This window comes from Typopeltis vanoorti, chromosome 5 (assembly GCF_054136105.1).
Source record: "Typopeltis vanoorti isolate ZY-2024b chromosome 5, IOZ_Tvanoo_1.0, whole genome shotgun sequence".
Classification (NCBI taxonomy): Eukaryota; Metazoa; Arthropoda; class Arachnida; order Uropygi; family Thelyphonidae; genus Typopeltis; species Typopeltis vanoorti.
The window spans coordinates 84,024,268-84,037,088 of record NC_143553.1 but is presented as its reverse complement, the minus strand read 5'-3'; the positions used below and the strand labels follow the sequence as shown (position 1 = coordinate 84,037,088).

The window sequence follows — 12,821 nt, the reverse complement described above, 5'->3', positions numbered from 1 at the left end:
AAGAACTAGGGGTCATCTGTGAAAGTTGTGTAAGAGGGTGGTTAGTAGAGGTGTGTGTGTGGATTAAATATTTTGCATGAAGTGTGGTGAATGAGTAGAATGGATTGCCAGAATCAGTTGTGAGTTCTGTGATAGTGAATGAATTTAAGGAGAGGTAGGATAGGTTTTGTGTGTATAACAGTTCTTTTTTGGGGTATCCCTATAATAGGTCTCCACATTCCATGGAAATACCATATAATAATAATAATAATAAATATAATAAAATCTAAGTACAGAACTATAATTCAAAGTTCCATCTTAGAGAATCTTATGACAAAATTTTTGCAATGGACCATCAATTGATTAGTTTGAACCAGAATGAGAAATTGACAAGTGGCATATTTCTGGAAATGTGTGTCATATAAAGGGTCATTCTAGACAAAAAATTAAGGTAATGATTTATATTTTCTGAAAAAAAGGTATTTTTCTTATTCTTGTTTATATTTGCATATCATTAAAAAATGGGGGTGAAGCAAGTCTTTTGTAATTTGGTATACAAAGATGTTTAATTTGTAATATGGCTTTCTAAAATTTGGAAATCTTTATATAATCTCACACATGTGCTGTATGCATCCATTTAATGTATCATTTTTTCTTAACATACCCAGTTCTTTCCTGAAGCCAGTTGTGTTAAATTGCAGTTTAACTTTCCCCTTTTGTTTTATATTATAACTATACTAAAATATATTATACTTGACAAGAAGTTTGATTCCTGTTTTCATTCATATTTTATTCTAATGTAAACAAAGAAAGTTTGTTAGTGAAGCACACAAATTATTCAATTCATGAGTTGCTTTGTTGTTTACTGAAAAATAAATTTTGTATAACACTATATCTTCACAGATCCACCTTCTCACTGATTAGGCCTAATCAAGCATTGAAACATCTCTAAATTGTAAGCAAATATAGTCAATCATTTCTATAAAGGACATTATAATGCAAATCAAAGTCTCATAGTATGAATATAATCACTCATACTCTTAATCTGTCATTTTCTGCATAAAGTCGTAACACATGTTCTCTTTCTTGAAAAAGACAAGACTGTAAATCACTTAAAGCCTTCTGAAGTGCTGCAATTTCTTCACCTCTGTGTGCTATTTCTTGTTCTAGCTTGTGCTATAAAACAAAAAAGAACACAGAAAAATATATAAAAAATATCAGCAGTCCAAAATCTCGTTTATAACAGCTAGCATGAAACAGTGATTATAAGTACATTTCATAAAATTTGACTCATTTTACAGACAGAATTGTAAGAAATATTAAATGGGAAAAATTTTGATTTCAACTCAGAAATCGACATCGTATTTCATAAATAATGCATTAACATTGTGTTAATGTTACTTTTCTGTAGAAATGTCTAAAAATGCTTAAGATAAAAATACAAATGATACGTCAGTTAGTATTCCATTTGAGGTTTGAAGCAGTGTTTTGTTTCTAGAATAAAGTTTCTGGATTGTCTAACCCTCATCCACTCACTCTTTCTATATTCACTGGACATCTACAGATGCCATATGCTCAGTGATGTGCCACACCAGGCCTCGCCATGTAGTCCTGTTGTTTACTTTTCTGGCAGCCTCAACTCTCTGAAGATCAGTCACTCCACACACACACACACACCACCCATCCATCTCATTGATGATCTACCCCTTCCTCTTTTTTCAGGAACTTTACCTTCTATTACTGTTCTGAGAAGTCCACCTTCCATCCTTTCTGTGCGCCCAAAATATTTTAACTTTCTTCTGTCAATATCCTTAAGGAGCCTTCAAGTTCTACTGATCTTTTCTAACACCCATTCATTTGTATGCCTTTCAGTATACGATATCCTCAACAGCCTTCTGTAACACCACATCTCAAAAGCAGATATCCATTTCTTATCTGACTTCTTTAGGTTCCAAGTCTCACATCCATAAGTCGCTGTTGGAAAAACAACTGCATCCAAAATCTCTAACTTTGTTCCCATGGAGATAGATCCATCCTTCCAGATTTTAGACAGGTCTCTTGCTGTTGTTTTAGCCATTCCTAACCTTTTTCTGACGTTTCTGAACAACAATTCTTCACATTAATAATGGATCCCAGGTACTCAAACTTGCCGACTTCCTCAATTATTTATTTCTCCATTAAGGTATACTTGTTTCTCAAGAGCTTCTCTGTTTGTATTTCCTTTGAGAACCATAAACTTTGTCTTGTTAGGATTGAGTTGAAGTCCTCTTATTACTGATCTTGTTAATTTTGTCAAGAATTAGTCCTAGTTCTTCCACGTCATTACAAAGGAGTACTGTATCATCAGCATACCTCAGATTACTGATCAATCTACCTCCTATCCTAATTCCTGTCCTGAGCTCATCCAATGCTTCACGCATGATGTCCTCCGCATATATACTAAACAAGTGAGGAGAAAGTAAACATCCTTGTCTAACTCCTTTTCCAACTTGAAGCCAGTCAGTCAATCCAGCACCTGTTCTTACAGTGGCTTCTTACTAATTATACAAGTTGGCTATCAACCTGATAGTGTGTTGAGGAAAACCCATTATTTTCATTACTTCCCACAGTTTCACATGCTCAACATTGTCAAAAGTTTTAGAGTAGTCTAAGAAACACATTACCAGAGAGAGAGAGAGAGTCTGAATTCTTTATATTTTTCTATGATCTGTCTAAGGCAAAGGATCTGATCTCTGGTGCCCTTACCTTTCCTAAAACCTGCTTGTTCCTCGGACATCTCTGCTTCAACTTTGGCCTCAATCCTCCATCGTCCTTGTATAAGGAGCAAAGAAGCTATGGTAAGAAGGTGTTGGATTGACTGACTGGCTTCAAATGGGAAAAGGAGTTAGGCAAGGATGTTTACTTTCTCCTCACTTGTTTAGTATATATGAGGAGGACATCATGCGGGAAGCATTGGATGAGCTCAGGACAGGAATTAGGATAGCAGGTAGATTGATCAGTAATCTGAGGTATGCTAATGATACAGTACTCCTTGTTAATGACATGGAAGAACGACTAATTCTTTACAAAATTAACAAGATCAGTCATCCTCAATCATCCACTCACACATAGTACAAATGTGAAGACAACTTTTCAGGAAGGAAGATACACTAATAAAATAAAAAGGAAACTTCAACTTTTTTATATGGTTTTGATTTTAAACGAAAAAAGTAAAGCATCCTATTTTATTTATCCAGTTAGGTTACAAAGATGCTAAATAAGTAGGATTATATATTCTAGGTCATTTAGGGCTGGTGATCGTGCAATATATAGCCAGGTCCTTACCACCATAAATGGGGCTCTAGCAGGACATGTATTCCATCTTAAATGCATACCTTTCCTAGTTGGAGGAAATGATAACTAGTCCTCTAGGTAGTATCTGTCTTTCATTGCCCAGTGAAACACTACAATCCCACTTTTTTGAAGGCATGAAGTGGCTTTTGATATGTTTCATCTCTAGAGCAGAGTTCTAGTTTCATTCCTCCCATTCTCTCTTCCTACATGAAGTGTGAATGAGGGTCTCCCTGCTCATATCCCTTTTCAAATCTTTTTAATCAAGGAATCAGTACCTCCTCCATCTGAGGGTACAGCTGCAAAATGGTTCTTGCAGGCTGGCTGCCAAATATTACATGATGACGATGGTAACTTTTCAGGAAGCTTCTTGATCAACTAGCGAATAATCTTACTACTGCTTACATTGCCAGGTTGTAGTAAGCAGCAGGGGACATTGTCCGAGGTCATGCTTGAAGTTTTACTCCCTATGAAGGAGAGAGAACCTCTGAGTTCTACACCCCTCTGCTACATGTCGCCTACTCTTTAATCCTCCTATTCTGTTTTAACTCATGACCATGATCAACAATACAAAAAATCCCAAAGTCACTGCAGCTAAAAAAAAAAAAAAAAAACATCAAAATCACTTCAAAAACATTCCAAAACATATATACCCCCCCCCCCCAAGAATTTCTCACAAAAATGTCTTCCATATTAATTTCACTAATATCAGAGACCTTAATTCCAATATCAATGATAAAAGTACACAACCGACATCTACAGTCATTGAAATCTTATATACTATTTATCACGGAGCTACACCTCGCATCCTCTTTTGGAAGAAGTCCAGCCAGGTTTTCTCTTTGATTATTTCAAGTTTTGAGTATAAAGTTCAGAGTCACTATTTATTTCAAGTAATGAAATAAATTTAATATAACTCACTAATATTTCATAATATGTATCATATCACATCATCAGAGTGAAACAAACAACTAGCTACTTGAAGTTACATGAAGCAAGAAAGAACTGAACCAAAGTTACAAAGTGTTTCAATTCTGTTGCTCTCGGGCCAATCACATGCGAATGTAGGACTTAAGTCATTAACAACTGTAAGCCAACTTAGCCAAAGGCAAAGGAGAACAAAGCTATATTAAAGATAATCTTTATAGCATTTACTACTAACATTAAATTAAGATATTTGTCTCTTGAATATCATAAGGAGTCATATACAAGAAAAATGATTATTCACATACGTAAACATAGGAATATCTGTGTATATATAAATCTGTATATTATATATATATAAAATAATAATAGACACTTTTTGTGTACTCACGACACATACCTATTGCAATTTTGAAAGTAGAATTATTGGTTAGAGTTCAGAGCCACTATTGTCCAAAATTTGGAAACATTTTTAGACTGTCATTTCAGTTCAGATTTAATTCCAAAGAGCTTCATAATTTTCTATGAAAAGCCTATCAAATTTGAGAGAACTTGTATGAAGAATCTTTGTATCATAGGATCCTGTAGCTAGTAGAAACTCCATGTTTTGCAAGGCCAGATTTCTCGGCCTCGAGGAAATGGATATATTCCATGTTATGAGTTGAATTTCTACAGCATGGCCAGTCTGACCAAAATAGGAGAGACTGCAGGAACACGGAATCTGATATACACTCCTGGGTGAGACAAAGGCAGATGTTTGTCATTTGTGGAAGGCAGGATTGAGAAAATTTTATTTATTGCTTTAAAGGTTGTCTGAAATTCGAATTTTTTTTAGGACTTTTGATATGTGTTTCAAGATGCCTTTTACATAAGGAATAGAGATTCTCTTAGTATCCGATGATGGCCTATCAGTAGGAGTTGTCCAGAAGGTGAAGAGCAAAACCACACAGTTCCCCCCTCTTCATTAATGTTCCATCGGATATAATAATTCAACTACTCTCTAGGATTATCCAGCTGATATTCTTAAATTATCTGATTTTTATTATACATGCCAGATACTTTTCCTGGCAAGGGAATTTACATAAGCATGTAGAAGGTTGTGCCATGGACTCCTCGTCACCATTTTCTGTCAAATTACTTCATGGAACACTCAGATAAACGTTTCTTCATTACTGCCACTCCTTGTCCCTCCACTTGGTTTCATTACATCGACAATGTGTTTGCTACCACACAAGGACATACAATTAAACAGTTTCTTAGACAAAATCAACAACCTTTTTCCTCAAGAATTAAATCTATGTTAGAAAAGGAAAATAATGAGGTCCTTCCTTTTTTTGGATACTCTGGTAAGGAGGGAAGTAGATGGCATACTCAGCTTTTCAGTCTATAAGAAACCTACATTCACTAGAAGATACACTGTACAGGACTCTATGCACCACTTTTCACAAAAAATCGGCATAGTCAAGAATCTTGCTCAAAGGGCACATGTCATTTGTTTCTTTAAGGACATGCACACAAGAATTATAAGCAGTAAAAAACAATTTAAGTCTGAACAGATATTTTCCAAGCAAATTACAATCTTGGAATTATGCTCCTACCAAGAGCCCATCAATCGATACCAAGAGAATCCCATTCCTTACATAAATTTGGCAAAAGAAATAATTTTCATTATTTCTTTTGCCAACTTTAGTATTCATGTCACTCATAAAAATAATCATCTTGTGTTTCAGTACTTGTTCTATACATTTCTGTAACTTATCATAAAAATTCTCCTTCAAGATCCTTCTCATTTGTTGATGCATAAACTTGTATGGTTAATTTAATACATCTTGAATATAACCTAGTTGTTATTATCTGCTCACTTGTGGGCTTCCAATTTATCAAGCTTTTACTTGTCTTTGTACTAAATGAAATATGAATGATGTGTGACACACGCCACACCGTTCATGATTTTCAATCTGATCCTGGATACAGTATTTCATATCCATCTACAATTCTCACTCTTCCAAAGTCAGTCCATCTCAATTCACTCTCTCAACTGTACTTTCCCATTTCCTTTATAACTTCTTGAATCTTTCCAATTTGAAATGTAGTTCTAACATCTCATGTTGCAATTAATGTTTTCTGTTTAGGTGAAAGTGGTGACCTTATCTGTTTCAAAGGTTTTACAGGATCCTTTGGCCATATGGCAAAAATATCCACATAGTCTATCCAGAATGATGGTTTAGGTTATTAAACTTTGAGTATCTATGTGTTTCAGTTTTGTTAGTTTTCTATCACAAGTGAAACTAAAGACTCAATTTAGAAAAAGGATGAACAGGAAGATGTTCCAAAATTACATGTACAAGACAGCATGAGGATAACTGCAAGTAATCTCTATTGTTATTTCTAACCTGTCTAAGACCACACTATCATATTAAGTTAGTTCTTTATTCTATATAGATATTATTGTACAGAATAAATCTTGCACAGAATAAATCAATCAATCTCAATTGATTAATCAAATAATCCATGCCTTATTTTTCATGGTATTAACACCACACACACTTTTATCACAAAGATGTGATATTTTATTAACGCTTATATTTCAGTGATTTCCAACTCAGCATCATCAGAGCACAACACACTTGTATACGTGACAGCGAGTGAGTGAAACAATATAATTGCAAAACACAAAAGATCTAAAGTCCTATTTTTGCTGCCCTCTAACAAGAAAAAAAAAAAAAAAAAAAAAAAAGCAGCTATCCAAGAGTTTTTCTTAGGATAACCGTCTCCCAAATATTTTGGCAAATTAATGCAACCATATTTGTTAAGGTTGGGAGAATTCTTCAAAGCCATTGTTGACTCAAAAAATAATCTTTCAGATCTATAACGACTCCTAAATAGCACATTCGTTTTCCTCCATCTAATCCTGTGTGAAGGAGTATCCAAAGCATGGTCTGCCAGTCCCCACTTGCCATAGTAATAGTAGCGAATGTATCTTTCATGTTCTTCCAGGCAGATGTTCACTGATCTTCCTGTTTGCCCATAATAGGCCAAGTCACAGTCACAAGGAACTTCATACACTACTGGGTGTGCTAAAGGGTGAAGTTTATCCTTAGGCGAGCAGATCAGAGTTGCCAGCTTGACATGAGGTTTGAAAAGGCCATGTTTCAACAATACTTTGGCTATCTTTTCCTATGTACCTCTGATATAGGGAACAAAAATGGTCATGTTGTATTCTTGTGTATTAGGGGAGGGAAGAGTAATGAGCCTATATAGTATTTTATCTATTTTGTAGGGATTGTAGCCGTTGGCTAAGAACGTATGGCACAGGTATTGGAGTTCAGTGGTCAGAGCTGTATCGTTAGAACAAATGGCTCTGGCTCTGTGCGTAAGTGTTTTTAAAATGCCGTACTGTTGGATTGGATGAGGAATGATGATTTATGTAGGTATCTTCCTGTGTGTGTAGGCTTTCTGTAAATAGAAAAAAGATAGTCATCCATCCATCTGAAAGGCAGGTAACTGATGTGTCAAGAAATGGCAAACATTTATTTAATTCTTTTTCTGCTGTGAAGTGAATTTTGGGGTGTTGGCTGTTTAGGTAGGTGACAAAAGCATCCAAAGTGTCTCTTCCATGGAGCCAGATGAGAAACACATCATCTACAGAGCGTAACCGCACGTGGCTTGTATGTAGCTGTGGTAAGTACTTTGTTTTCAAAGTGTTCCATGTAAAAATTTGCTAACGGGGAAGAGAGGGGGGACCCATAGCAGTACCATTAATCTGTTTGTAGAATTTTCCTCCCCATGTAAAGTAACCTGCATTCATGGTAAATTGAAATAATTCAAAAATATCTTGGGGAAATTTAGACTTGATTAAATCAAGAGTGTCTATAAGTGTCTATAAGTGGTACATTGGTAAATGGAAGGTAAAACAGGAAGATACCTACATAAACAATCGCATCATCATCCAGTCCAACAGTACAGCATTTTAAAAACACTTAGAGCCAGAGCCATTTGTTCTAATGATACTGCTCTGACCACTGAACTCCTATACCTGCGCCATACGTTCTTAGCCAATGGCTACAATACCTACAAAATAGATAAAATACTACATAGGCCCATTACTCTGCCCTCCCCTAATACACAAGAATACAACATGACCATTTCTATTCCTTATATCAGAGATACATTGGAAAAGATAGCCAAAGTATTGTTGAAACATGGCCTTCGCACCACTTTCAAACCTCATGTCAAGCTGGCCACTCTGATCTGCTCGCCTAAGGATAAACTTCACCCTTTAGCACACCCAGGAGTGTATGAAGTTCCTTGTGACTGTGACTTGGCCTATTATGGGCAAACAGGAAGATCAGTGAACATCTGCCTGGAAGAACATGAAAGATACATTCGCTAATATTACTATGGCAAGTCGGGACTGGCAGACCACGCTTTGGACACTCCTTCACACAGGATTAGATGGAGGAAAACGAATGTGCTATTTAAGAGTCGTCATAGATCTGAAAGATTATTTTTTGAGTCAGCAATGGCTTTGAAGAATACTTCCAACCTTAACAAATATGGTTGCATTAATTTGCCAAAAATTTGGGAGATGGTTATCCTAAGAAAAACTCCTGGATAGCTGCTTTTTTTTTCTCGTTAGCGGGCACCAAAAATAGGACTTTAGATCTTTTGTCTTTCGCAATTACATTGTTTCACTGACTCACTGTCACGTATACAAGTGTGTTGTGCTCTGATAATGCTGAGTTGAAAATCAGCAAAATATAAGCGTTAATAAAACATCTTTGTGATAAAAGTGTGTGTGGTGTTGTTAATATCGTGAAAAATAAGTCATGAATAACCATCAACACCTAAGCTTATCTGTTAGATTAATCAAATAATCAAGTCTTGTCTAAATTAAACAATAACACATCCTGTCATGAAAAATTAGTATGAAAATCAGTAATAAAAAAGACCAAAACTATGAAAATAAGCAGAAACTATATTCCTAGCAGTAGTGCTTTTTTTTGTTGTTGTTGTGTGTGTGTGTGTGTGTGTGTATAAAACAATAGGTTCCAGTACTCATTCTTTGCTAGTAGGGAAAAGCAGAAAATTAAAAGAATGCAAAAAAATAAATAAAAATGCAAAAAAAAAAAAAAAAAAAATATAGCAAAAAAATTTTATATAAAAAAAAAAAAAAAAAAAAAAAAAAAAATTAAAGAATGAAAAAAAAAAAACAACAACTAAAACTTATTTACTGATATTTGTACTTCATAGTGTGATAAAAAATTTGTGGAATTAGAACAGCAAATTAAGTATATAACACAGTTTAGTACACATAAATTTATTGTACAACTATATAAAAAATAAGTGAAATATACGGAAAAATTTTTAATAAAAATTTTATATAGCAAATATCTTAACAATAGACATACTGAAAAATGTAAATTTCATTAAATAATTAAGCTTATTTGTATACTAATTACTGGATATCACAAATTTCTAAATGAACTACATTGTTTGTATGTCACACATCACTGTTAAAAAAGGTGTTGGTATGCTGTACTGCCCAATAGCAAACCTACAGGTCAAGTTTGCACATTTCAGCTATTTAGACAATTTTTAGTGAAGGTGGCAAATTAAATATTAAAATACAGATGTAGTGGAATGAGAAAATCAGACAAAATAGTATGCAAAATAGTTTAAACCAATTTTAATATATGGTAATGAGTGTTATGTTAAAAATAAAACAGCTGATCAAAAACTGGATAATAAACATAAAAGTTCTGAGAAAAACTGGATGATGATACCCAATTCCAATGATATACAAGGTCAATGAATAAGTCATATTAGACAAGAGACAATCATTTCTTAAAGTCATAAAAAATTTCATAATAGAATTCTTGCACAGTGATAGAAATAACTTAGAACTCTTTCTGACCTAAAGACAATTTTGTTTTCCAGCACAGTGGTGAAAGGATGTGCGGTAAACTATGCTAATGAGAAATAAGTATTTTATTTCAGAATCATGTTAAGGTGCTTTGCATTTTTTTTTAATATAGTAGGTATCTACTTACTGTGCTACTTGTTTAAAGTGACATCTGCATTTCTGTTTTTCCCTTGTAGAATGCATTAAAAAATCTGTCAAACTCTCTTGAATGATTTTATGAAGCATGCAAAATATTTTTATTGTCAGTTCAAACAAGTGAAATTTGATAGCTCCTATTGGAGACAACTTGGGAGTACTGAATCCAAAACATGTACATTAAATAGGAGTGTAGTCAATGTATATTTTTTCAAGCTCACCAAATTTTGAGAAATGTCTTGTATATTTGTATAATTAGATTTGTTTTTGCTTTTGATTAGAGACAAATCTTCAATTTTTCATCTCATCTTACAAAAACATATATGTGGGAAGCAACAAAGTGAAAAAGAGATTCAAGAAAGCATTCTATGGTCATGAGTCATGTACAGCACTCTTAATTAAGCTTGCATTTATTAAGTTACAAATGGATGTGCATATTTCACCTGTTTTGGGATTTTGGAACACTTGAGCAATATTTATTACAAAAAACAAACTTTATTGATTCAATATAATTTTTTTGAATTGGCAAACCATTTACCTGGTTATGATGTGCTGAAAAAAAAGATGATGATAATAAATATGTTTCACACCAAAGCAAAACTAGTGCCTCTAATGGATTAGAATATGAGCCCCAGAATAACTGAACATGCTATAAGAGATAAACATGTGGCTGTTTTGCATGGCAATTTAATTTTTTTTTTCATTTAAAATCTGCTATGATCTTCAAGTTCATTATTATCATCATTAAAATGCAGACAGTTCTGTTTATAAGATTTAATTATATAATTTTTTTTCATGTTTCTGAAAAAAAAAAAAAGGCATTTTTAATGTATAACCTTTTTCATATTTTTTTTTACTATTATTAAAGTATAAGTCATATTTTGTGTTTATTTTTACATACTTATTTTCTTGGGAAAAAAAAAGGCAAGATTATAAATGTATTTTTGTTTTACAAATTGTTTATTAAAACCCCATCTATATATCATTATTATATCAACATGAAGCAATAATTTTTTGTCTCTATATAGAGACAAATTTAATGTCATTATTATAGTTGATATAATAATGACATATTAAAAAAAATAATAAAACAGTCTTCTCCATTGCTCCCAATTGTTTACTGAGGTTTATATTTTCTCTCCAAATTAATCATGGTAAACAGATACCCCACTGTATGAGAAGAATTAACATCTGTCCTGTACTGTCTATACAAGCTGTCATACTCATCTGGCATCTATCTGCCCAACAGCATACAAGCAAGTCTTTATCCAGCCTACAGGACAATAGTTTGATGATGACTTATCAAACTATTGTCATATTTCCCTCAGCTGGATACGCAGATACTTCCTACCATGTACTGGTAGAAAGTTGTTAATGAAAGTCATTAACAGCTAATTTCTGAACTACCTAGAGCAGTGATGGCGAACCTTTTTACCCAGGTGTGTCAAACATCTTTTTTTTTAATATTGATGTTTTGATGTGTCACTTGCAAACATGCATTATAAATTTAACTACATAATCATAGATTGTGTAGTTAAAAGTCATTAATAATCATTAATGACTTTTCTGTTACTGAGTACTGGTAGAAAGTTGCTTTATAGAAGGGCTATAGTGTGTACATGTTAATGCTACACAGGCAGTGCTCAAATCTACTCAATCTATTTCTCCCTTTCGATTTGATATTATTTAAGGCAGAAAATAGAGTTTCACAAGAGTATGTAGAAGAGAAAATTGTTAGAAGAGCTTTAGCAAGGATTTTAAGAGCATGAAAGTTTTCGGGAAGGCTTTTCCACATGCTTAGAATTTCACAGTCTGAATTTTTACATGCGGTATCATGCAGATGTTCCTGCTCAAGTTCTTCTAATTCATTTCTAAGAGCAATAAACTTTCTTTTCCAGATAGGATTGCACTGGAAGTCAGCTAGTTGCATTTCTAGATCTTTTAAATCCAACCACTCAAAGCCATCTAATTTAAGATCCATGAATTCTGTTTCATCATTTCATCAGGATACTTGATGAATTGGATTGTTTGTTCCAACATTCAAAATTGCTCAATAGAAGAAAACTGCTCAGTTACTGACTTTAGAACTTTGATACATTGGTTGATATGTTGTTAATGATTTTTGGGGCTAGTTTCGTTAAAAAAATTTTCACTCTTGGGAAATACTTAAAATTGTTACTTTCTAAATCACGTTGAAATATTTTGAGTTTATTCTCAAAGTTCTTGATCGTGCCAAACATAACATCAACAGATTTTCGGAAACCTTGCAATTGTATGTTAAGTTCATTCAAGTGCAATGAAAAATCTGTAAAAAACATCAACTTACTGAGCCAAGCAGAATCGTTCAACTGAGAAAATTTGTGCTCTATGCCCTTGTATTTAAATATAATTTAATTTCATTTAAACATTCAACAAACTGTTCAAGTACTTGGCCACGACTCAACTATCGAATATTATTGTACATTAATAGACCATTGTACACTGATTCGACTTAGCTTAAAAGTGAATTAAATTCTCGTTTGTTTAA

At 33.6% G+C, this 12,821-nt stretch overlaps 1 protein-coding gene across 1 annotated transcript in view; it reads right to left on the bottom strand.

The window, feature by feature from the left end:
* The window catches only part of LOC150106607 (coiled-coil domain-containing protein 77-like), a 183,495-nt gene that overhangs the window by 134,773 nt on the left and 35,901 nt on the right, over positions 1–12,821 (bottom strand). The window contains exon 3 of the mRNA XM_090393440.1: positions 1,018–1,155. Within this exon, the coding sequence (XP_090249566.1) occupies positions 1,018–1,155 (138 nt within the window). The remainder of the gene's footprint in view (positions 1–1,017; positions 1,156–12,821) is intronic.